At 37.4% G+C, this 26,781-nt stretch overlaps 2 protein-coding genes, 1 long non-coding RNA gene and 2 pseudogenes across 4 annotated transcripts; 1 reads left to right on the top strand and 4 right to left on the bottom strand.

Annotated features, from left to right (window-relative positions):
* Window positions 1-6,768: 6,768 nt before the first annotated feature.
* On the top strand, window positions 6,769-8,173 carry LOC149139606 (vacuolar cation/proton exchanger 1-like). The gene is made up of 5 exons (XM_089452719.1): window positions 6,769-6,932; window positions 7,145-7,376; window positions 7,550-7,617; window positions 7,780-7,808; window positions 7,945-8,173. Exons 2-5 carry the CDS (start codon window positions 7,266-7,268, stop codon window positions 8,169-8,171), a joined length of 435 nt encoding a protein of 144 aa, XP_089308845.1. The 5' UTR covers window positions 6,769-6,932; window positions 7,145-7,265; the 3' UTR covers window positions 8,172-8,173.
* Window positions 8,174-17,169: 8,996 nt separating this feature from the next.
* LOC149139605 (ACT domain-containing protein ACR4-like) lies at window positions 17,170-18,284 on the bottom strand. Its single transcript, XM_089449791.1, has 3 exons — window positions 17,926-18,284; window positions 17,622-17,726; window positions 17,170-17,480 (listed from the first exon to the last, which is right to left on the bottom strand). The coding sequence occupies exons 1-3, from the start codon at window positions 18,208-18,210 to the stop codon at window positions 17,472-17,474; spliced, it is 399 nt and encodes a 132-aa protein (XP_089305917.1). The 5' UTR covers window positions 18,211-18,284; the 3' UTR covers window positions 17,170-17,471.
* A 610-nt stretch (window positions 18,285-18,894) lies between these two features.
* Window positions 18,895-19,726, bottom strand: LOC149139604 (uncharacterized). Its single transcript, XR_016264829.1, has 2 exons — window positions 19,394-19,726; window positions 18,895-19,313 (listed from the first exon to the last, which is right to left on the bottom strand). It is a non-coding gene; the product is annotated as an uncharacterized LOC149139604 (long non-coding RNA).
* A 129-nt stretch (window positions 19,727-19,855) lies between these two features.
* Window positions 19,856-20,215, bottom strand: LOC149139603 (ACT domain-containing protein ACR4 pseudogene; annotated as a pseudogene).
* A 147-nt stretch (window positions 20,216-20,362) lies between these two features.
* Window positions 20,363-21,020, bottom strand: LOC149139602 (ACT domain-containing protein ACR4 pseudogene; annotated as a pseudogene). Its single transcript, XR_016264893.1, has 2 exons — window positions 20,664-21,020; window positions 20,363-20,464 (listed from the first exon to the last, which is right to left on the bottom strand). The product of XR_016264893.1 is annotated as an ACT domain-containing protein ACR4 pseudogene (transcript).
* Window positions 21,021-26,781: the final 5,761 nt, after the last annotated feature.

Raw genomic sequence — 26,781 nt, 5'->3', positions numbered from 1 at the left:
CCCCAGTGTTACAACTACGTTAAATCTACTACCTTGCATTGCAAGGGAAAGTTCTTCGTGTGGCTACCTACTTGAAGAGACGAACAGTCCAGATTTCCAAAAAAACCATGCAAAGGAAGGTAAAACCCAAGCCTTTGTTTTATGTACTCTCATATGCAGTAGCAAAGTGAAATATTTCTTCTTTCAGGTTCTCTAACACAAATTTGTGCCCTTTTGAAATTTAAAACCTGGAATGTGCCGAAGAATCTGTAACATGTTGAATACATATTTTAAAAGAAGGCAACTATGTGGCTGTAGGAATGTAAGCCAACAGCGTAGAGATTCGGAAAACACAGGCGTGTTACGCAGAAACAAAAAGCACAAAAGGACGGGTAGGTTATTTTGCCAACTGAGCAAGAACCTGAAAAGCTTTTCCACCGCACAAATTTCTCTCATTATTGTATCAACGCCATCACAATGTTAATGGCTGCCAAGTGTTCGGCGTGGGCCGCATTGTGTCCGTTTCTTTCGGCTTTACTGTTGGTGTCATCATCAATACATGCTGGCAGTCTGAATAAGCAGCCTTAGACTTTCCCTTGTTATGAAGTTTCTTAAACAATGAGGTAAAAAAAATTATCTAAAAAACGATTTATTGAAAATTTTACAAATTGGAATGCATGCACGAACAGTCGAGATTTCCAAAGAGATTTCCAAAAAAAAATGATTATGAGAGATATTGAGAAATCAGTAGGTGTTAAGAAAATGAGGAATTGTTAAAGGACGAGAAATAAATTAAAATTGGCCATTAGAGGAGATGTAGGAATGAAGGTAATTAAAATTATTATAGAGAAAGTTGTCATGAGGCGCTTTATCAAAAAATAGGTTAAATGAGAATCTTTATGAAGGTGGTCAGAAGATAATTCATTTGATGTCCTCGAATATGTCCAAAAATTCCACATTATGATGTAAGAATGACTCTCATTCAAATTCAAAAGTAAGAAGGATATTGAAATTATTCTAATAACTTGTTGGTTTGGGGTCTATTATGATATTTCTAAAATGTTGGAGGTCAATGTTCAATCCTCAAACTAGACCCCTCTTCATATGACTGGTTTGGATGTTGTTTCTTGGTCTCTCAATGGAGCTTTAGATGAGAGATATATTGGAAATTATTGGAAATGGAGTTCATTGGAATACATCAACCTTGAATAAGAGTATTGAACCATGGTGGATAGGATATTTATTCAACTATTAGTTGATTTGGAACTCCATCCAAAGGACATATCCATGTAATGGGGAAAATAAATATTCAATCAACATTTGGAGTATTGGAAAGTTCCTTTTAGATGATTGATATTCCATGGCACAATATTTTAAGAGGTGTATTGTGAAAATAAGGAAATATGGGTATGATAAAATAAGGGGTGGAAGCCTAAGAAAACCTAGAAGTGCTAATATCTAAGGAGAAAAAAGAGGATGGGACGAAACCAATGTTCAAGATTCAAAAAGAAGGTAATGAAATAAGAATAGAGGAGGGCAGAAATTTGATTTTCATAAATGGTGAAAATGTCAAATATTTATTTATTCAAGAGAAAATGAATTTGAAGAGCCCATAAGCATCTTAAAAGGAAGCTAGATACAATAAATCAATAAAACACAATATGATTTATTAGTCTCGTAAATCCATTCTTTGTCGATTTTGGAATATGGTGAGAATTTCATGGATAAACTCATCGATTATACAACATGGGAAATCGATTTGGATATTTTAAAGATTACACATACACCTACTGATTTCTCAGTAAGTGTAGTCTCAATCTAATTGCAAGGTAGTTTTGTTTTATTTTGATGAGTTAAATTGCATTGTAGTTTTATTTTATTTGGATCAATTAAATTGCATTGTAGTTTTGTTTTATTCATGTAGGTTTCCCATTTATTTACTGTAGTTTCTGGTGAGTATAGTTTGGAGTATCTTTTTCTCACTCTCATAAATATTTGATTTAGGATCAAACATAATATGATATAATTATATAACTGAATAATAAGAAAATAATCAAATTAATGACTAAATGATAGATATAAGATCAAATTAATGACTAAATGTCAGATATAAGATAGTTGGTAATAGGGTGTGTTGTGAAGTCATTAGGGTTATTATTGACTCCTTAAATATGACTCAAGGATTTCTAAAAGTATTCTTCCAATATTAATGAGTTTCTATGTCTACAATGTAATCACCACAATGAAATAATAAGCATTTACTACCAATTAGATGTTCATAGTCCCATAAAAGGTTTTTATATCCCTCGTTACTTCCCCCATTGGGGTGCTTTTCATTTATTTTATCTATCCCTTTTCTTTTATTTAGATATGAGGATGGGTAACATCTAATTGATAATAGTGGGGGAAGCAACGCACTGAATAACCATATTAATAGGGGTGTCTCCTTATATTAGGTGTAAATTCTTGACCTAATTGACTTTTTAGAATTGTTGCCAAGGGAGATGTTTTTATGCTGTTGTTAAGATATTCGAAGTGAATTTGATAAATGTAATCCTTTCTCAGTGGTAATTGATGTTAATGGAGGTCCAAAATTAGTTTGCTCATTTTGGTTGTGTTTCCCATTGTGGTATTAGCGTCCATGTGCTCCTCATGAGTCACCTGCAACAAAATAAGACAAACACAAAATACCATGTAACTATATTTAAAACGCCATCAAAGTTATTATTGTGGTTCATAAGATGACAGTGACAGTGACCTTCCTTTAAAGTTTTGGAAAGAAATTAAAATAGATTATTATTATGGCCTTAGATACTCTAATCAAAGGAAATCGAGTGGTCGTAGTAGCTCATCATATTCTCCCTACATGTGGGGTATGATTTCACTGATGATGCATTATTAGGATTGTGATTGACACTAGAGTTATCTTCTGGGAACTTGCTTGTTTTTTCCAATTATTTCATTCTTGAGAGAAAATCCTCTGGCATCTAGGTTTGGGATTTATTGATAGCAAATGAAGTTATCCTACCTTCATTTCTCGGGAACACATTTATGAGGGAGTAATAAGGCTCTTGAGGTGTAACTGAGTTGCTTTAGAACAAATGAAACTTGCTTCTGGGATTCCTTGTGGACTTTTTGTGAACATATTTTATGGAGAGGGTGATTAGTTTAGCGAGGGTCATTAGAGGAGATTCACTGTAATCTGACTCTAGTTCCTCTTTTTAGCGAAATCCTGGCCTCCTATGAATTTGTCATGCTCAAAATTAAAATAAGGATAATCAGGGAAATGTGCTTGATGTGATATGGTAAATTTGTCCATCTATGTTTAGGTGTAATAACCATGGCATGTAATGGTTGAAAACATGTTGAATTTATACTTAGGAAAGAAAAATGATATTCTACCAAAAACATTAATGTGTTTTTTTCCTCATAAACAACTTTGTTTGGCACATAAAAATTTGGTTTTACTAGCATTTTTTAAAAAGTTTGAAAATTGACCCTAAAAAAAAATATCATCATTCCAGTATCATCACTTTTTCGTTTTGAAGCTATATTTTGCACGAAAATTTCATATAAATTTCGTAGTCACTGCCATTTTTAAAACATGTTCAAAATTGACCCCTAAAAAATAAAATCATCGTTCCAGTATACACACTTTTCGTTTTTAGCACTGTTTTTGATGTTTTTTTGGGATTTTTTGGCCAGAGTTCCCGTTTTGAGTTTATAGTTCCCGTTTCAAAGTTTACATTGTTAAGGGATTTTGTACCTGATAGTTATCTCATTAATAACTTTGGAATCAGTGCACATCCTCTAGCCCCCATATTCTTTTGGACTCAAGATAACTCGGACGACACAAGGACTCAAGCTTTCCATGATTAGTCCTTTTTCAAACAACTGTTGGACTTGTTTCTTAATTTCTTCATTTTTCTTAGTGGTCATTTTGTAAGATGCCTTGTTAAGATTAGCTCTTGGAATTAAATTTATATGTTGGTTAATGCTCTTTACAAGTGGCAAAACATTGGGTAACTCATCCGTGATAGCATCAGTAAATTCATCTAACATTGATTTCATTTCAGTAGGAAACTCATTTGATTTCTGCGTGTAAGGACGATTTGAGGTTTACAACTTACAATGAATTGTACCTCCTCTTCTCTCTTTACTTCTTGTAGCAGCTGGTTCCCAACCATCATTAATAAACTTGGATTTGTGTCCTCTTTGACACCTTTCTCTTCCAAGGGTAAGATCATGTGCTAACAGTTGTATTTTTCGAAGGAGTAGGTATTCCTTCTCCCATCATGGATAGTTCCTCAGGCATACTACCATGACCTTCCTAATAAAACATGCAAAAATCCATAAGCATGATGTCGCACAACACCTCATCCTTGCAGTTTTCAATTTGGAGCTCTACCTTGCAGTGTTCGTTCACTAGAATTTGATGTCCCTTTTGCATCTATGTCACTTGATAAGGAGTAGGGTGTGAAATCCTTTGCAACCCTAATTTATCACCAATTTCTCCACCATTTCTATCGACACTAAGTTATTAGTGTTCCCACTATCAATAATTACCTTATAGCATTTTCCTTTGGAATTGCAGACTATTTTAAACAAGTTCCTCTGTGTTGGTTCTTGTTTCTCTTTTTCTCCTTTAATCAAAACCCTCTTCAGCAATAGAGACTGACCCAACTAAGGGGTTTCCTCTTTTACTTCTGCTATCAATGCCTCATCTCTCACTTCTGCAACATGCCCTCCTCTCTGACTCATCGATTTGTTTTCAGGATAGTTCCATGACATATGCCATGTATTTCCACATATATAGGATCTAACTTATCTTTCCCTACCTATACCTCTTAGGAAAAACCTTCTATCTCTTGGTTCTCCCGCTCTTGGAGATTGACTATTTGAACTCCCTACTTCCTCTCTTGGAGTTTGGAAACTCCCCCTGTTGCGGGATCCTCTTCCTCTAGCTAGACTCCTTCCTCTATTGCGTTGGCTCTACTTCCTTTCCAACTTTTCTTCTAGCCTCAGTGCTGCCTGATAGGCATCCTCCAAAACCTTTAAGGCTAAGAGGCCAATTTCATCTTGAATTTCAAACCCCAGGCCATTTATGCACCTAACCACCTTCTTTACATCTTCCTCGGTGTGACTTGGCCTGATATTCAACTTATAAAATTGCTCTATATATTCTTTCATCGTCATGGAATTCTACCTCAAATTCTATAGCTACCTAAATAAATTCAACTGGTAATACTTGGGCATCGATTTTCTCTTGAATTTAGCTACCATCCTATCCCAAATTTTAGTCTTTGCTTTCCCATTTTTCCTCCGATCTACCTACAACTCATCCTACCTCAGTGTTGCGTGCCCTCTTAACCTGGTCATAACATACTTGACCTTTTGGTCCTCCTCAACATCCTCATAGTCAAAATACTTATTTAGTGTGTTGATCCAGTCCAATAGCTCCTCCGCATTCAGGTTGCCAACATATAAGGATACTTCCATATTTGGTTTGGACCCAACCTTGGTAACTAGTTTTATCATCTGCTCATCTAGTTGCTCTCTCCACAGAGTTCTTTCCACCTCTTCCTCAGAACTCGTGTCTTCACTCTCATTAATATCTCCTACATCAGGTTCTCATCTCTAAGCAGTTTTCACGGCCTCCATTCTTGCTTGGATACGCCTCAACTCCAATCTTAGGTCGTTGTCCATTCCACACCCTTCCCATCTTTTTCTTTTGGGAGACATACTAACAACACACTCTTAATAGTGTCTCAATTCTGCTTGTAGTTACAAGAATGTTCTAGAGATGAAAAAGCACGCTTTGATATCACAAATGACGCAACAACATGAGGTCAATCACTCTTCAAAAAGAAAACCCAAAATATAAAATTTAATTACCTTCGCGCGATCTTGTTCCTCACTCCCACGCACAAGAAATTCCCTTTTCGTCCCTTTCTCTCTTTCTTTTTACGAATCCAAAAAAAAATCGTCACACCCATATATGATTTCCAAGACAAGGTTGGGGGACAGGCATCCCCAAAAGGTTGGGTTGGACTTGCTACTGATGTAGCGTACCACCCGACTCTGCCATTATCTACATGGGTTGGGATCAGGCTCGACCTGAGGTCAGGGGTTGGCTCACTCCCTTGCTCGTTTTGGCTTTATGCGTAACTTTCCTTTGACTACCAACTTGCGGGACCCACTACACGAGGTCGCGGGTTGACCTATGTTGCAGACTTCGTAGTATGAAGGAGTTTGGATGGGGGCCGACCTTCGACCAATGGGACCTACCTTTCGAACTACAATGCAAAACTAGAGAGCCACAATTTAATTAAATTCGTCTCCTTCACCACAATCCCTTACTCCTTAATCAATGTTTCAACGCCTTTTCGACAGACCTTCAACTCGACTTCCCTATCGTAGCTCTAAATTACTCTCGCGAAAAGGATTATCACTAGCATTTGCACCTAATGTTGCAAAGGAAACGCCGTAAGGCATAGTGTGTGGAAGAATATTGAAATGTGAATGGGCTTTTTTGAAAGCAACGGTCGATGATAATGAGTTTGAATTGAGGAAGCCATGCCGAAAACCCTATTCAGGGGTTAAAGTGGCTATGAAATAGAATAAAAGTAGTCATAAATATCCATTGAACTTGTTTAGACACCTTAAAGATTGCCTAGTTGAAGGTGAAGTTAAACAAATGAATTCACGTGAACAACAACTAGGTATCCATATCGATATACAAGGCCACCAGACATGCTTTGAAACACGGGGATAAACAATGGGACCAGGTAAAACTTTCTATTTCCCTTTTCCTTTTAGTTTCATTGTTTAATATAGCCTCTCCTCTGGATATGTAGAGAAGTCTTATTCACTGAAATGCTATAAACCACCTTAACTCAGGGTTTCGGAATGCCAGACATGCTCTGAAACACGGGGATAAAGAATGGGACCAGGTAAAACTTTCTATTTCCCTTTTCCTTTTAGTTTCATTGTTTAATATAGCCTCTCCTCTGGATATGTAGAGAAGTCTTATTCACTGCAATGCTATAAACCACCTTAACTCAGGGTTTCGGAATGCCAGGGTCTTGGGCATTATGGGTTGCAACAGAGTTGTTTACAACGGTGGTCCCCTAATCCATAGTTTTTGTTGAATGTTGTTGAACAGATATACTTGGCAGATTATAATCATGACAAGGCAGAGCAGTCTGTTCTGTGGACCTTAAGTGCAGATGTTGGAAATAGGTATCAATGTCTGAGGCCTATGAACAACATTAATTTGAATATGGATGCGAAAGCTGCAGATAGCCATGTTGGAGGAATACGTGATGGAAATGAACTCATCCTCTTTGAGTGGAAGAAACAGAGCAACTAGAAATGGAAGCTCCAGCCCATCTATTGTAAGCAATCTAACAATAACAAGTTGTCTTTCAAGCTCTTTATTGAAATTAGCATCATTTCTGTAAGTTTATCAATAGAAAGGACGGAGGGTTCATGCTACTTGAAATTTTATCATTTCTGACATTTTCTGTAAGTTTTTCTGGCATCATTTTCCACATTCTTTTGTTTGCAGGTTTGGGTGTTCATCATAAGTTTGCTTGGCCTTGCACCTCTTGCTGAACGTATAGCCTTTGTCACCGAGTAAGTGAAAAATTGCATGGTATATGTATATAGGTTATGTGTAATCTATACCTTGTACTGCAATTGTTTATACACTTGGAATGGTCACTGCAGTGCAGTGACTTCATAAAATATTATGTTTGTTGGTTTTACAATCTGATGTTTTGTTGTAAATTGCTGCAGACAAATTGCATTCTACACTGGACCAACAAGTGAGATTCTTATATGTATATGGACTATGTACTCATATTTGTGGATACAAGATATCAGCTAATTGATATATATGAGAAAGTGTTTGACATTTCAAAGTAACTGATGCAAATATATTGTTAATTAATTCTCCTATAGTTGGCGGGCTGCTCAACGCCACATGTGGAAATGCAACAGAGATGCTCATTGCAGTGTTCGCACTTTACCATGGCAAGACCAATGTGGTCAAGTATTCTCTACTAGGCTCTGTGCTTTCCAACTTACTTTTTGTGCTTGGCACATCTCTCTTTTGTGGAGGAATTGCCAACATGAAAAAAGAACAACGGTTTGACAAGGCATGTGATATATTTTTAGTTTTTCTTTAACAACCTAGGCCACCAAAACAAGTCTGACCTGCTCATGATATTCATTCATTAGGGCCTAACCATGGGTGTTTTATTGCTATATGACGTAGGTTATTTCTGGAATCGACTCCAGTCTTCTCATGATGGCTTCACTGTGTCTCATGCACCCTTGGCCCTTCAACAATCTATGGCATATAGTGAAGAAGCTGTATCAACATTACAACTGTCTAGAGTCAGTAGCATCATCATGCTGATAGCTTATGCTGCATATTTGTTCTTCCAATTAAGGACACAGACAATTGTTTGAAGAAGGCCCAGAAACAAAGGAGCTTTTTCTCTGAATCCTCAGCAGCAAGAATTCTTTGTCTTGGGTGGTTCCACTCCATCCCCATCTCCATATACATCCATAATATTAACTCTGTTGAGAGACAATTGAGACTTATAGGAATCTGAATTCAGCATTTTCTTGCTCACATTAGTGTAAATCTCCTTGACCACAATTTGGAATGCAGGCAATACATTTGTATTATCCAGAGCCAATTCATAGTCAAATGAATCCATGCATGATTGACTACAAGCAATGGCTTATCTAATCATGATTCAGTGTTTGAAGGCTGCCAAATTTGACTCAGAGGAAGAGGTAAGTGACGCTCCAATGGTAATTGGGGATCTCCTTCTAGATTTGCATGACACTGGCTTGGAGCTTGCAGCTCTGGATGAATCTATGTCAAATGGCAAAATTTTGTATTGTCTCAGATCGAAACTAGAATGTGTCTTGGAAAGGAGAGGCAAAAATGGTGATTTTTGGCACTCTAAATTTCTCGATTTCTTAGTGGCATTGTCTGATAGACGGCGTATCGTGTTGAAAAGTGGCTTCACTGCAACACTGCAGAATTTTCTGGGAATGCTGATGTACACAAGTTGCAACTGGAGGCAATTTTATCACTTGCAGAACTGAAACAGGGACTCTCTGTATGTGTTTGTAAATGTTCTGTATGTTTTTGGTAGTGTGTTCTAGAGAAGGGCCATTCCTCTGATCACTCTTGTATGGGTAACCATTGTTGTGATGAAAGGTGCACATATTGCTCTCTTGAATCACACCAAGGAAATGAATTGGAGGAATGCCGAAACTTGGCAGGTCATGATGGGAGTCATGATTGCAAAAAGAAAAATCATACATGTATGAAGCTCTGTTCTTTATTTGATAAATCATCTAATTGTAACAAATTTTGTTGCTTGAAGGTTGGCCATGAAGGTTACAAATTGCTACAAATTGGCAAATGCCTACAAATTGTTCATTCTAATAAAATGAAAAGTTATTTGCAGGTGGGATGTTGTCTTTTAACAAGTAGACTTCCAAGGATTGCCAAACTAAAGTCCCCATATGGATTATTAAGCAATGATGCATTTGAGATTAGGACAAATTCTATATCAGCATATTATTATACAACCTTAACTAATGCATTGACTAGCTTTTCCACTAGGCAATCAACTAGTGTAACGGATTTCACTTCGAGTGGATCTTTTCCAATATAATTGACTACAAGCAATGGCTTATCTAATCATTTGACTATGAATTCTCATGGTGAATCTAATACAAAAATTCCATCTATAAGGGACATTTGTCTTCTCCAATGGTTGACTAAGACAATTGAAGTTGTCGATGTTAATGTAGGTACGATAAATGACTCAAGAAAGACTTGATAGAAATAGTGTGTTAGTGTTGCTTTCATGGCATGTATCCTAAAGGAATTGATCTCAATAGACATTCAGATGCACAAGTTTAATCTAAATGGGAGAATGATATGACTAAAGAGTGCAATTCCTTTGATGAAAAATAAAAGTTGACTTAGTTCCCCAGGCATAAAGAAAGAATGTGATGAAATGTCTAATGGTCTACAAGACTAAATTTACCATCTGCATAAAGAAAGAATGTGATGAAATGTCTAATGGTCTACAAGACTAAATTTACCATCTACAAATGTTATTGAGAAACATAAATTTACTTGTGACAAAAATCTTCTCTCAACAAGATCATATTCATATTGACTACATTGAAATCTTTGCACCTATTGCAAATATGAACTCTTATCTACTTATTCTTTCACACATTATTCATTCTGTATAAGAGTTATAACATACATCCTACTAAAGAAATCCTTTTACACTTTGAAGCAAGCCTCCATAGTGTGGTATAAGAAGATTGATTGATTATTAGTTTTGGTTTCAAGCATCATGAATTTGATTGTAGTGTTTATATTTTGCAAATGATGATACTTACATGTTGGTGACTTAATCATAAATGTGCAAGCGATAATACTTACATGTTGGTGACTTAATCATAAATTGAAGTAGTGTCAACCTAATTTTGGGTTTGAAAAAACAATAAATAGAGATATTTAGAATTACAAACCTGAGTGTGTTGTATTTTTCCTTATGGAAGCCAAGTTTTGCAAATGGATAACAATATATTTATTTACCTAAATATAAATCGCCATTCATTAAACATTTTTAGGATGGAATAATATAAACCATTTTTGGCACCATATAAATCAAGAGAGACATTGACTGAGTGTGCCTTTGAAAATTGACTGAGTGTGCCTTTGAAAATTAATGGTACTCTCTACAAGAAGACTACTGGAGCCTCATTTACTTGATTCATAGCAGATTTGATATATTATTTGATGTTAGTGTGGTCTACAAATCCATGTAGGATATGAAAGAGAGCTGCTTAGAGGCCACAAAAAGGATTGTTTATGAAAGATACATATTAGCACAGTATGAAGTACTGCATTGAGAATATGAAACTAGTCAGTTACTTTGGTCTTGTAAGAAGCAGGCAGAACTATTGACCACTAAAATTGAATATAAGGGTGCATTTAATGTTGACAAAATCAATGAATCCACATAATGGATGAGGTTAGCTTCTCGTTTGAGCAATAGATTCCAATGTATTATGCAATACAAAATCTTCTTGTTCATAGTAAAATAGTGTATGTGGAGTCTTCATGCCCATTATTTGACAAAATAAAGATATTGTGAATCTTCTTGTTCATAGTAAAATAGTGTATGTGGAGGCTTCATGCCCATTATTTGACAAAATAAAGATATTGTGAATCTTATTTATTGCAAGATAAGTGATCACATCATTAATATTTTTGCAGAGTCATTAACAAAAGACAAGTTTACGAAACTTTGAACTATGTTTTGGATTTAAAAAATTGCAATCATGGTAGAGTGTACATAAGACAATTTCACCTCTAAAAAGTTTCAGATAGTTGTGTTGACAAATGAGCTTTGAAACATCAATTTCATCATACAATTTGACCTTTTATGGATATTGTTGATTCACAATGGAAGGTCAAATTACTAATTGGTTAGATTCGTCCAAGGTCCCCAAGTTATGCAAGTCGAAGTATCTAAGATAGGTCCCCAAGCTTTGCAAGTCAAAGTATCTAAGATAGGTCCCCAAGCTTTGCAAATCAAAGTATCTGAGATGAAGATCCAAATGCATTTAAGATGATTAACGTTGATTGTTTTTCCTATTTTAGATGAGTTACTTTTAATTTTAAGCCATATATAAATCATACCGATTGTCTTATCATTAAAATTATTTAGTTATCCATTTTATGTCAGGCAATGCTTACTTGTACTTCAACACTGTAAAGATATCTTTGAACACAACATTTTCTTGAAATTCATTATTCTTCGTTCCTGTAAGTCCACGACTCTCTAACAACCATTACCATTGACTTGAGTACATTTAAAGAACATTGTGATATACTTAAAACCCTAGTTTTAAAAATAAGACATAAATTCCTTGAGAATTCACTTTCTTTAGATCCTTTGAAAGCTCATTTACCATAGGAGTTCACAATTTATTGTTAACTATCCTCGGCTGCACTTGGAGATGATACAGCGCATAGCAACCTCCCGTGAAATAACAACAGAAATCTTATAAATCAGACAGAGCAAATCAACATTGCCACGAAATACCTGAAGTATCATCATCGCGGTTACTTCATAAAAAGTGCCAAACATAATACAAAGAAAAATAGCACAAACAAGCACCACACACATTTGTAATAAACTTTTATTATTATGGGCTGATAAAGAAACAGAGGATACAGAGCTATACAGAGGCCAACCCCCAGTCAAGTCGATCACAAACAATGAACTATGATCATCCAAAGGCCAACTCCATTGAATTTGTTGTACAATTATTTACATATTTTACATCATCAATACAACGGTATAAGAAGTGCAAGTGATCAGAAGTGCCAGTGGATTCAAATGATTTAAGAAAGAAGGGGGAAGCACTGTATTAGCTGATCCAGCGAAAACATACCACTGACCAGGAATCTCTAAACAGAAAGGTGGGGTGCAGTTCCTATTCGATGAAGGAAAGCAAAAAATACCAGAAATTTCCCCAAATTGTCACCTTGTGTTGTACCAATCTCCTACCAAATCACACTCCTTTCAAATTCAGATGTTCAGCAAGAAGTCCAGAATCCAACGCCTTCTCCATCAATATGCCCAATTCTTGCAGATAGACTTGGGATCGTGCCTTCTACTTTTCAAAGGAAACCTCCAGTGGCTAAAAGGAGTATTTTACTTCCTACAAGGCCAAGAAGTGCTAAGAATCTATGTCAAGCACTAGAATCTATGTTAACACTGTGATTCATCAATGGTCTTTACCTGTGTAGTTTGAAGAGTTGTCATTTTGTAGAACAAAGACTATTTATCAGCTTGTAATTTGTACAACTTGTATAAGCAATTCTAGATTAGGTGGATTTAGTTCCTTTCTCCTACCACCACTGTAATTAGTGCTGTCTTCTTTGAGATCTACCAATTTTGCACACTTCTCTATGATGAGGTCAATTTCGCAATTCCTGGGTCATCAAATGACAGGGCCATGTTCGGCCAGTGTGGTGAATAGTTCTCCATTGCTGGTCTTCTGTTCGATGATCAACAAATCATATTTGGCAAATCCCAGTGGTATTGTGCTTTCCAGATCCTGGCATTGCTGTACCCAATTTCTGTCTTTAGCAAGGTAATTGTCACAGTGGAAAACAGATGAACGACGATGGTTTTTAGAGAACCATCGTCCATACATACAACCTTCAAAGGCAATTACTTAATTCCATTGCAAGAGGCCCAAAACAATGTTGCACGAAGCGGGAGCGAAGCGGAAGCGTTTTTTGGAAGCGGGGACGCCGAAGCGTCATTTTCCAAAAATCTAGGAAGCGAAGCGTCCGCGGAAGCGTCTGCTATATATATATATATATATATATTTATATTTTTTTGCATTTATACTCAAAACAAACATCCCAAATACCAAATTAATTGTAGAAGACATGAAAACATGCATATTTTTGCATAAATCAAGATAGATATGGCATCCATGATTCCATTGTAGTTACTAGTATGTACAACAATCATCTATATTCTAGCTATTACAAACATACATCAAATTTTTAAGCATATTATAAAACATAAAACATTTAAGCATATTATAAAACATAAAACATAGAGCATATTATGATTTATCTAGCAAGTGAGCAAATGTCAACATTTGTCATGTCCAAAATTCAAATAATAATGTTTACAAAATATGTCACTTGGTCACCGCCAAGCCAAAAAGGTTCAAAATTCAAATTCACAAGTCTACAAGTCTAATGAGTAATCTATGACAAAAAGTAGTAGATTGTGAATATATCTACTAATCTCTCCTCCTTCCACCACGAATAGAACGTGGTGGCGGGCCTCCACGTGGTGGCAATGAAGAAGATGGTGCCTGTGGAAGTCGTGGCACTGAAACTGATGAAGAAGAACCCCCTGCTGTTGGTGTTGAACCATGGAACCTAGGAACCAAGGGACCAGATGGGGGTGGGGGTGGTGGCATATCAACACGGTCATCATCATCCTAGAATCGCTCAAAAAATTCATGCAAAAAAAAAACACTAGTTAACAAAAAAATTAAAAACATGAATTAGAGAAATGCTTTATAAGGGAAAATTGGAAAATTCATACCACAATGGACATACCTGGATAATAGCATCCTCTAATTGCTCTAGTCGCAACACTCCATCCTCCAAATTGGGCTCCTCTGGATTCTTGTCCCAAATCAACAAGTCTTTATTAGACTTTGCATCTTCACAGTAATGGGACAACAATCGCAAGTTGTAATGAACATAAACCAAGCTCTCTGCCCAGTCTAAATTCAACCTGTTCCTTTTAACACTGTGGATGAAAGAATAAGAGCTCCAACACCTCTCTGCAGAAGAAGTGTTTACCACCTGTGATATCACCCGCAATGCCAAACTATGTAGAAGTGGAGTACCCCCTCCATGCATGTTCCACCACTCAAGAGCAGAAAAAGTCTCTCGATCTTTAATTGCATGCATGCTCCCAAATGGACCAGTGTTGAGCGTATAGTTGCTCACCTGTCTCTGTACCAATGCACCCTCCTCCTCATCAGGGATTAATTTACTCAATGCAGCCATATATTTTTTGTGAACCTCTTGATCTTGGTGTGGTTTCCTCCTACTCCCCCCCCCAGGTGCTGGTGTTGAAAGCCATGATGGATGATAGTATTTAGGTGTCAAAACATATGCTAATGCATGCAATGGAACATTTAGCATTTCCCATCGGTTTTCCACCTCTACACGAATATAGTTGTACAAGGTGATATCTCTAGGCTCAACAATGTCTTTAATCTGCCCCAACATGCTATCCATTTGCTCATACACCTCCCCAATTACTGGTCGATCAGAATCTGCAAACTTGATCATGTAATAAATTGGTTTGGTGAATTGCAAAACATATTTAACCTGTCCCCAAAAGTAACTGTTAAGAACAGTGTCCTTGACTGCATTAGCACCATCTATGTCAGTGTTAATTTCATCCCATGTTTCAGCACACACCAGATTAGTTAAAGCTTGTCTCACCTTCACTAGCCGCCTAAAGGTGAGGTAATAACTAGCAAATCTTGTCTTTGCAATTTTAAGCAATTGCAACTTGGAGTAAGTGCCATAGAAGTAGTTTACCCTTGTATGCCCTGTGATGAATTTAATGAGCTGCTTCCCTCTCCTATAAACCTCAGCAATCCACCCACATTCTTTGCGTTTCACAATATCATGCATCAAAAGGTTCAATGTGTGAACCAGGCACCCAGACCAAAAGATGTGTGGATGAGTACGCTCATTAATTTTTCCTGCTGCCTTACAATTTGCTGCATTATCTGTGATCACTTGAACCACATTATTTGGACCAACATCTTTGATTGATTTCAATAGGAGATCTGCAATGTTTTGTGCAGATGCAGTGATGGAGGAGGAGTCATGACATGCAATAAATACTGCACCACTAGAAGAAACACCAAGAACATTTATCAAATGTTGGTTTCTAATATTTGTCCACCCATCTGATACAATGAATACCCCAGAATCTACCCACTCATTTGTAAAACGTGTCAAAGCTCTTTGAACCTTAGCTTTTTCTCTTTCTAATAACACTGTTCTAGCTTTCTCATAGTTGGGGGCCTTGTATCCTTTTGGGGCTTCATTGATGGCCTTTACCATTTCATGCCAATAGGGAGAGCGAAGCACATTGAATGGTACACCGCAAGCACAAAGAAAACTGACTATCTTTCCATCCACATCATCCCTCCCAGCAACATTAAGGAAATCCCCTATTGTTCTTCTACCTCCAGAGCTTGCAGAAGTACCATGAGGAGATGAGCAACTACCAAATTTAGAGGTTGCACCTGATTCAGAATGAGTTATTTGTTTCTTGTTTTTTTGTTGTGCAGCCATCTCTATTTGGATGTATTTTCTTCTTTCTTCAGTTGAAATGTTTGGGCAAATTTGTACCCCCACAGAACCCTTTTTTTCATCACTGTCCAGCACCCCACAAAGATGCCTCCTCAAACGAGTATATGAACCACAATATGGTTTTCCTCCATGACAACCATGAGGGCACACAAATTTGTAAGATCCACCACCCTTTCCCCCATCAAGTTTGGTCACATAGTTCCACAAGGGTGTTGATGTAGCTTTCCCATCTTGTGTTTCAGTGTCCCCTTCAGGTTCATCCCCTTCCTCTTCAAACCCTTCCTCCTCATCATACATTGGGTCACTCCTATTAGGACCATCACCAATGTCCTCTTCTGTTTCTTCCCTTCTATTCCTCACCTTTGCCATCATTAAAACCAAGAGGGGAATGATAGATAGAAGCCAAAAGAACACCATCTTGGAATATGGATATAGGTGGTGGAAAACCTGTAAATAAAGGAGCAAGTAGAAACAATGGGAAAGAGTAGGAGAGGGAGGAGAAAAATACAAAAAAATTGTCAAAAAAACAAGGGAGTTTGGGGTTTGAACTTACCTCTTTAGCTCTTGTAGATGAAGTCCTCCAAGCTCTTGCTCCAAGCTCCTCCTCCTTCTCCTAGCTCCTCCTTCTTCACTCCTCCAAGCTCTCCTCTCTTCTCCTCTCCTTTCCTCTCTTCTCTTCTCCTCTCCTCTCTTCTCTTCTCCAACTCTCATAAACTCAAAGTGAGAAAATGAGGAATGAATGGGGGCTTTATTCTTTTCATTCCTCACCTTAACCTCACTCTAACCTCACCCTAACCCACCCCCTTAATGTTGAGTGAACATAACTTAAAAAAAAAATTAAAAAAAGAGTGTTTTTTTTCCCTTGGGCGCGCCCCTTTTCGCCGAAGCGTACGGAAGCGTGCGCGAAGCGGCCGCTTCCTGCTCCGAATCGCCGCGCTTCGGAGGCCCGAAGCGCCGTACGAAGCGCGCTTCGGAGGCATGGAAGCGGCGCTTCCGGCTGGCGCTTCGGAAATTCCAGGAAGCGTCTTAAAATGCCGAAGCGCCGCTTCCGAGGAAGCTTCCTAGGCGCTTCCGTACGGGACGCGCTTCGGAGCTTCGATCCGGGGGGGGGCGCTTCGTGCAACACTGGCCCAAAATACAACATCTAAGAATAGGATTTTATCAATCCAAGACTGTAGAGAAAACGCTTTGACTTTGATTTGAAGAGATCACCAAGGGAGAATCGGATGGCAGGTTCCCTTGGAGGAGATTTTGTATGCATACAGTCGTCTTTTACTTGCAAGATTGTTAGTCCAATTTCTTGGCGAACAACTTCTACTGTCTTGGCATCAACGAGGTTTCCAGCTGTATCAGTCACATAGAACACATCAGCTACCTTATCACCCCGCGTTGACACCTCTGCTTTTGTAACTGACATCCCATTTTCTCTAAATATGCGAGTCACCTCCGACAGAAGCCCAACACGGTCGTTGGTGCAGAGTTCCAGTCACATACCCTGAATTCATAAAATATCATCAACAAAACTCACACTAAGCTGACTAAAATTTAAAAAGGATGAAATTTGAATGCACCGGGAATCCCAAGTCTTAGGGTTTTGAATAAATTTCCACCATGGATTCGATCCTTGGACTCATACCTCTGATGTTCTTCGTCTAATGGCAGCCTCGAAACACTGAATCACACGCTGCTTCTCTGCTTCTGAATACACGGGGCAACCATCAGTATGCCTGATGTAGTACTCCTGTATCACAAAAGAGAAGAATGGAAATAAATACCCCAACTCTTCTTTAACCTAATTTAGATTCAATATTAATCCCATTAGGGATGTGATCTGAAACCACCTATACCTGGTTTAACAAAATCAAATTAGGAAATAAACATTTGAAAAAAAACAAAGATCCTATGAAAAATCAAGTCCCTTGTAGTTGCTGGAGCTATACCTGAAAAGTTTGTGGGCCTTGAGAGTCTATAGTGGCATGAAAGACAACATACTCCATATCTGTCAAGCTGCAAACAATATCAAAGAGAAGCTTAGGTCTGTCTTTACACTGAACAGTCACCACAGAATACCCCCTCTCCAAACAGTTGTCAACAGTCACAAGAGGCTTGGCGTTGTCGTTGTCGAAGTATCTAAGATAGGTCCCCAAGCTTTGCAAGTCAAAGTATCTAAGATAGGTCCCCAAGCTTTGCAAATCAAAGTATCTGAGATGAAGATCCAAATGCATTTAAGATGATTAACGTTGATTGTTTTCCTATTTTAGATGAGTTACTTTTAATTTTAAGCCATGTATAAATCATACCGATTGTCTTATCATTAAAATTATTTAGTTATCCATTTTATGTCAGGCAATGCTTACTTGTACTTCAACACTGTAAAGATATCTTTGAACACAACATTTTCTTGAAATTCATTATTCTTCGTTCCTGTAAGTCCACGGCTCTCTAACAACCATTACCATTGACTTGAGGACATTTAAAGGGCATTGTGATATACTTAAAACCCTAGTTTTAAAAATAAGACATAAATTCCTTGAGAATTCACTTTCTTTAGATCCTTTGAAAGCTCATTTTCCATAGGAGTTCACGATTTGTTGTTAACTATCCTCGGCTGCACATGGAGATGATACAGCGCATAGCAACCTCCCGTGAAATAACAACAGAAATCTTATAAATCAGACAGCGCAAATCAACATTGCCACGAAATACCTGAAGTATCATCATCGTGGTTACTTCATAAAAAGTGCCAAACATAATACAAAGAACAATAGCACAAACAAGCACCACACACATTTGTAATAAACTTTTATTATTATGGGCTGATAAAGAAACAGAGGATACAGAGCTATACAGAGGCCAACCCCCAGTCAAGTCGATCACAAACAATGAACTATGATCATCCAGAGGCCAACTCCATTGAATTTGCTATACAATTATTTACATATTTTACATCATCAATACAACGGTATAAGAAGTGCAAGTGATCAGAAGTGCCAGTGGATTCAAATGATTTAAGAAAGAAGGGGGAAGCACTGTATTAGCTGATCCAGCGAAAACATACCACTGACCAGGAATCTCTAAACAGAAAGGTGGGGTGCAGTTCCTATTCGATGAAGGAAAGCAAAAAATACCAGCAATTGCCCCAAATTGTCACCTCGTGTTGTACCAATCTCCTACCAAATCACACACCTTTCAAATTCAGATGTTCAGCAAGAAGTCCAGAATCCAACGCCTTCTCCTTCAGTCTGCCCAATTCTTGCAGATAGACTTGGGATCGTGACTTCTACTTTTCAAAGGAAACCTCCAGTGGCTAAAAGGAGTATTTTACTTCCTACAAGGCCAAGAAGTGCTAAGAATCTATGTCAAGCACTAGAATCTATGTTAACACTGTGATTCATCAATGGTCTTTACCTGTGTAGTTTGAAGAGTTGTCATTTTGTAGAACAAAGACTATTTATCAGCTTGTAATTTGTACAACTTGTATAAGCAATTCTAGATTAGGTGGATTTAGTTCCTTTCTCCTACCACCACTGTAATTAGTGTTGTCTTCTTTCAGATCTACCAATTTTGCACACTTCTCTATGATGAGGTCAATTTCGCAATTCCTGGGTCATCAAATGACAGGGCCATGTTCGGCCAGTGTGGTGAATAGTTCTCCATTGCTGGTCTTCTGTTCGATGATCAAAAAATCATATTTGGCAAATCCCAGTGGTATTGTGCTTTCTAGATCCTGGCATTGTTGTACCCAATTTATGTCTTTAGCAAGGTAATTGTCACAGTGTAAAACAGATGAACGAGGATGGTTTTTAGAGAAACATACAACCTTCAAAGGCAATTACTTAATTCCATTGCAAGAGGCCCAAAATACAACATCTAAGAATAGGATTTTATCAATCCAAGACTGTAGAGAAAACGCTCTGACTTTGATTTGAAGAGATCACCAAGGGAGAATCGGATGGCAGGTTCCCTTGGAGGAGATTTTGTATGCATACAGTCGTCTTTTACTTGCAAGATTGTATAAAAGATTGTTAGTCCAATTTCTTGGCGAACAACTTCTACTGTCTTGGCATCAACGGGGTTTCCAGCTGTATCAGTCACATAGAACACATCAGCTACCTTATCACCCCGCGTTGACACCTCTGCTTTTGTAACTGACATCCCATTTTCTCTAAATATGTGAGTCACCTCCGACAGAAGCCCAACACGGTCGTTGGTGCAGAGTTCCAGTCGCATACCTTGAATTCATAAAATATCATCAACAAAACTCACACTAAGCTGACTAAAATTTAAAAAGGATCAAATTTGAATGCACTGGGAATCCCAAGTCTTAGGGTTTTGAATAAATTTCCACCATGGATTCGATCCTTGGACTCATACCTCTCATGTTCTTCGTCTAATGGCAGCCTCCAAACACTGAATCACACGCTGCTTCTCTGCTTCTGAATACACGGGGCAACCATCAGTATGCCTAATGTAGTACTCCTGTATCACAAAAGAGAAGAATGGAAATAAATACCCCAACTCTTCTTTAACCTAATTTAGATTCAATATTAATCCCATTAGGGATGTGATCTGAAACCACCTATACCTGGTTTAACAAAATCAAATTAGGAAATAAACATTTGAAAAAAAACAAAGATCCTATGAAAAATCAAGTCCCTTGTAGTTGCTGGAGCTACACCTGAAAAGTTTGTGGGCCTTGAGAGTCTATAGTGGCATGAAAGACAACATACTCCATATCTGTCAAGCTGCAAACAATATCAAAGAGAAGCTTAGGTCTGTCTTTACACTGAACAGTCACCACAGAATACCCCCTCTCCAAACAGTTGTCAACAGTCACAAGAGGCTTGGCGTTGTCGTTGTCCTTGAGAGAAAGAGATGCCCTGTCTCCAGTTCCATCGAGTTTATCATAGTCACGGTCAGCAAACATCAATTGATAAAGCCGCCTTTCTGTGTGAGTGAATCCCATTGACACCACCGTTTTAGCTTCTCTGTGTTAATTCAATTGTCGTATGTTCAGTGGCTGCATCTAGACCTACTGGTTTTCCAAACAAAGGCACTACGCAAGGGTTTGTTGCCAACCTCTGCAATACAACGCATGGATGATTCAGAGGGATATTGCATGGATGATTCAGAGGGATCCAGAGCGGCATGGAGGGATCCAGGGGAGGCAAGTCCTGAGGGATCCAGGGGAGGCAAGTCCTAACGCCCGCCTGGAGAACACCACTGGAGAAACCCTACCTCTGGAATGGTGATTGGCACCCCGCGCTCTTCATTACCTGGACCGCCTCAGTGACATTTTTGATCGACGATTCCAGTGTTTGTAATCGTATAACATCTAATCGTACGGCGTCAAAGGAGGACACGTAGGCAAAAATGGGGATGGATTTCAGAGGGAAACGCCTTACGGCGTAAAAATAAAAACAAGCAGTACTGAAAAGAATTATTATTTAGCTCAGACATTGAAAACCACAAAATGAACCTACAGAAGTTCTCTACCCTGCACGGTGTAACTTCAACAGGACATACTCTTTTTTGATAGCGGTTTGAATATTCTACTTTTCTTCTTGCTTTACTTGATGGTCTAAATATACAGATGTATGTCGACACAGGCTAGAATATGCTGGCTGAACATCTAAGAACAAACAAAACATTACCAGAATTAGCACAAAATTTATATGTATCCTGGTCTGGTTTAAAGCTTCATTTTGAAGTATGTTGGCTGAATTGTTCGGATTTAAAACTCTGATATGCACCTTTGTGCTGCAGATTTTGCATCATATGTAAATTCTATACTGATAAATATATCGCTTTTTTCATCTGAAAAAAAAAGGTGTATGGCGTCATAGAACAGGGTTATCCTTAAACCAGTTTATCTATCAACGGGAAATTTGTTCTATAAGGATTCTATAGCTTGAATTCATGCGCTAGCTACAGCTTTAGAAGTTGGAGTTTTGGGTTGTAGCAGACATTACAAGTTGGGGTTTTGGGTTGCAGCATACATTGATGGACTTCTGTTAAATAAATATGTTACTTGGGTTGCAACATGCATTAGAAGTTGGGATTTTGGGTTGCAGCAAACATTGTTGTACTTCTTTTAAATAAACAAGTCATTGCAATCTAAACAAAAACTGGCGGACAAATTCGTGTCTTCAACGTATTGTTGAGTGTTTCAAAGAACAGAAAATGGTTGGTGAAAGCAGCAGTACATGTTGATTTTTCCCAAAATGTATTTAAACGCAACAAGAAATACTACCTACAGTGGATTTTTCTGCACTTAGTTAGGTGACCTCACATTCGATCTGAAAAAAAAACATTGAGTGGAGGAAACCTGTAACGGAAGTTTATTACCTGATTTTGCTAATATCAAAACATCCAAAAAGTTGTTCGTATGAATATGCCACAAATCCACCGCGCACACGGGCATATTAACCATGTAAATCAGGCTGCAGGTCGGCATGTGAAAACCATAAGATAATAGGAGCCGGTTGTTTATTATCAAATTCTATTTGAAAGCATCTGCTTTAGACCAGGTTTAACATACTCCATATCTGTCAAGCTGCAAACAATATCAAAGAGAAGCTTAGGTCTGTCTTTACACTGAATAGTCACCACAGAATACCCCCTCTCCAAACAGTTGTCAACAGTCACAAGAGGCTTGGCGTTGTCGTTGTCCTTGAGAGAAAGAGATGCCCTGTCTCCAGTTCCATCGAGTTTATCATAGTCACGGTCAGCAAACATCAATTGATAAAGCCGCCTTTCTGTGTGAGTGAATCCCATTGACACCACCGTTTTAGCTTCTCTGTGTTAATTCAATTGTCGTATGTTCAGCGGCTGCATCTAGACCTACTGGTTTTCCAAACAAAGGCACTACGCAAGGGTTTGTTGCCAACCTCTGCAATACAACGCATGGATGATTCAGAGGAATATTGCATGGATGATTCAGAGGGATCCAGAGCGGCGTGGAGGGATCCAGGGGAGGCAAGTCCTGAGGGATCCAGGGGAGGCAAGTCCTGACGTCCGCCTGGAGAACACCACTGGAGAAACCCTACCTTTGGAATGGCGATTGGCACCCCGCGCTCTTCATTACCTGGACGTAATGAACCGCTTCAGTGACATTTTTGATCGACGGTTCCAGTGTTTGCAATCGTCTAACATCTAATCGTACGGCGTCAAAAGAGGACACGTAGGCAAAAATGGGGATGGATTCCAGAGGGAAACGCCTTACAGCGTAATTATCCAACAACTAGTAAGTTACAAGATGGCTATACTGGGTTCACTTCACTGTAAAATTATTTAGTGCAGAGCTTTACGACTCAAAAGGGATAAACACACGAACCACCTTGAAACAAAGAACTGAGGCAGCAAATAGAACATGAACAAAACCATTAAAGACATAAATAAAAGATATTGCATTATTTTCCTTCATCCCTCTCATGATTGCGAGGTCTTCGGTTATGTATATATATAAAATATGAAAATAAATATCCTCTAACAGGCCACAGGTGTGTTGCTAACAACATCCTTTCTAAAATCAACAATTGGCCTTTTTCTAGAAGCTTTAGGGTAACAAATAGAACAATTGTCCCATAAAAGGGACACATTTACCCAAAAAAAAACATACTAGTATAGCTTTCCGTTAATGGACACATAGGCAAAACTGAAATATATATTTATATAGGAAAAGGGAACAAAAGGTGGAGTGATGCTCTAGCATCAAAATATTATTATCAAATCTATAATAAATAAGCATAAATCCATTTTAACTCTGGATTTTTTAAGGGTAGAGAGGGATCATCAAATTTCTCAAGATGCAAACCTATTTTTAAGTGAAAAACATTAGAAAAGATTCATTCCTAGAGAGATTTGATCCCTCTCTACACTTGGTAGATTATATATTAAGATTGATCTATGTTGTTTTTTAATAATAATATTTATATTTATATAAATTTCATAAGTTTATATATAGGAATATTCTTAGCCCCAAGGGATAGCTTAGTTGGTCAAGTTCTTGTTGCTAAGTACTTTGCTTATCTCTCCTCGGCTCCCTTGGGGTTAGGTCTTGCTAGTTTGGCCACATAGATCTCTATGGGGTTGATCTACTTTGATATTATATGTTTTATAGCTTTTTTTTTTTAATGTGATATGTATAGGATTAATGATATAGATAATGTAAATGTTGAATTTTTATATGTTTATTAATTAAATTTAAATATAAAGTTATGCAATATAATGGTTATGAATATAAATCATTATTTTTAATTTATTTTAATATCATATGCATATCATAATTTTTTCTTAAAAAATGTTTGTGATTTGATTAATAAAAACAAAATTTTGATATAATAAATTACTTTTTATTGTTTATGGCTTTTTAATTGCTTTATTATTATTATTATTATTATTTTGATCTAATTTTATATTTTAATGATACTATAACATCTTTTTATTATTATATCTTTTATTGTTTATGAGTCTTTAGGTGCTTTATTATTATTTGATTTAATGTTTTATTTTAGGGATTATATAACATCTTTTCTAGATTAAGTAGACATTTACAAGTTTATATTCATTTACAATCATTATATCTACTTTAATCCAACATTTAATTGTTTAGGCTCATTTAAAGATATTACAACATCTCATCATACTGGATTGTAAAATGCCATATATATATATATATATATATATATATATATATATATATAACTTAAATATTTAAATAAAATTATTATATATTTAAAAACTTAAATATTCAACTAAAAATGTTATATCAAATCTAAATGTAAATCTAAACTTTACATTTTTCCTATATTTAAAACAAAGATTTTACATTGTAATTTTTTAACCACAGACACATTATTTAGCATCTTGTATCTTAATTTTTGGCGTCATCTACGGAGGCTCAGGAATTGCCCGGATAGACAAAAGTGGCCAGAATCCGGGCAAAAAATTTCAAGAAATATTGCAATAACAATGTTTGAATACTTTTTTTGATGGTGGAAATAGATTCAGCACCATCAAAAACTTCCAAGGCACCTAAAATCTTGAAATTAAATATTAGAAGAATTTATATAATTTTCAGAGACAAAAACAGTTTATAAACTACTACATTATATTTTAACCATACACATTATACACTATTTACTATTTAAATATTGGAAAATACAAAACTACTCTCAAATTTTAATACCACATTTTACATTTTATCAATATTTTTGCACAAAAGATAATGGCTAACTGAGATATATTAATTCAATATTGAACCTAATATATTTGGAAAAGTATATATATGGTTAAAATAAATTTAATGTTAAATCGAAAAATAATTTATCCCATTGTTTCCCATCAGATTGTGTGATTGTGTAAGTGTTGGTAAAAAGACTAACTACCCCATGAGAGAATGTTTAGCTCATGAGACAATGTCAAGCCTGACTTTTTCGTGACACAATGTTTATTTCTCACAGTTGACTCCCACTACCATATGAATACACTAATCTACACTAAAAACACTTACCACAGTCATATTCAGAATATGGATATTTCATAATCAACTTTTGCCAAATAAAACTGGTTCAACTGCTAAAAAAACCTAGATATACAAAATCAAACCGAATAGAACTTGCAGAAGAATCACTAGAGTATTTTTTTTATTTAAATTCAAATAGAAACGACCATGAATTAATCGTTATCCTTAAATTAGAGAAGACTACTCACAAAAACAACCATTCATTTTGTGATTTGAGTGGACTAGAATCTACAATCAGATCAACCTCAAATTGCAGAAAAAAAATGTCTTACTATGATTTGGTAGGTGAGAGTCAGTTATATTTTTCAAAACAAACAAAACATTGGAAAAGGGCCGACGAGTCTGGCATATCACAATGAGTCCTTTTAGAACCGGAGCCATGCATTTTTTTCATAGTTGCACGTATGTAAACTCCAGTGGTAATTGTCGACTTACTCCCCTGGCCTTCCCTGCTACGTAAAAAGCGTCCCAGAGCTCTTCCTCCATGAAAGTCTCTGCCCACAATCTGCACTCCTCCATTATAATCTTTTCTACTTTCAAAACACAACTCCCAATTATATCTGCCAACCAATTCTGAACGAAATTCAAAATTTCGTCGATGCTGTCAGACCGAATTTTAATGGTTTCACATAAATTGTACAAGCTATTGCCACCAATTATTTCCTCCCAATATTTGGAGTCATATCCAGTACTACAGATACACCTGCGTTTTGCCATTTGCTCTGCCTTTTCTGCGATGTGAGCAACCAGACCGTCCAGTAATTCCAACAGAAGCCCTGGTGATCGATGCTGTTCTTTACGACTACGATATATGTCTCGTAAGAGATGTGAATGAGCCGAACCGTGGCAATTATAGCCACCGAGAAAATGTCGCTCCACAGGTTCCGTCGGCAGGATCGCGCGACGCCAGGCAGCAAGATTCCGATGAAGACGCATGTGACGACCCTTTCGCCCAGAATCAGCAGCTGGTTATTGTGAATTCTTTCGAACAGGAGGTTCACGACTTGTTGGTGCAGCCCCTCTGCGTCTGAAATGCTGACAACGGCCCGGTAAAGCAATCCCAGCAACTGAAGACTGAGAGCTCCCAGGACGAGAGAATCCCCGCGAATCCAAAGGGTATTTTTCGTCTTTGACCGCCATACGTCCAGACCGAGCAGCAGCAACAGACCTGCCGACCCGAACGACATACTTGACAGACTCGCGACTTCGGCGTGACAAGGGAGTTATGCCAAAGGGATGTGGGGTTCGGTAGGCGGAGCGGCCATGATTC

Source organism: Pinus tabuliformis, chromosome X (genome assembly GCF_031772625.1).
Source record: "Pinus tabuliformis cultivar Carrire ecotype Pingquan chromosome X, CPIR1, whole genome shotgun sequence".
NCBI classification, from domain to species: domain Eukaryota; kingdom Viridiplantae; phylum Streptophyta; class Pinopsida; order Pinales; family Pinaceae; genus Pinus; species Pinus tabuliformis.
The sequence above is the reverse complement of the archived record's forward strand: the minus strand, read 5'-3'. Positions and strand labels throughout refer to the sequence as shown.

Excerpts from the sequence above, each read along its gene's own strand:
- LOC149139606 (XM_089452719.1), top strand. The coding sequence starts at position 7,266 with ATGCGAAAGCTGCAGATAGCCATGTTGGAGGAATACGTGATGGAAATG. Across the intron at positions 7,377-7,549 it reads GAAGCTCCAGCCCATCTATT|GTTTGGGTGTTCATCATAAG; the intron begins GTAAGCAATCTA and ends TTTTGTTTGCAG. Across the intron at positions 7,809-7,944 it reads ATTCTACACTGGACCAACAA|TTGGCGGGCTGCTCAACGCC; the intron begins GTGAGATTCTTA and ends ATTCTCCTATAG.
- LOC149139605 (XM_089449791.1), bottom strand. The coding sequence starts at position 18,210 with ATGCATTTGGATCTTCATCTCAGATACTTTGATTTGCAAAGCTTGGGG. Across the intron at positions 17,727-17,925 it reads AAGGCCCACAAACTTTTCAG|GAGTACTACATCAGGCATAC; the intron begins GTATAGCTCCAG and ends TTTGTGATACAG.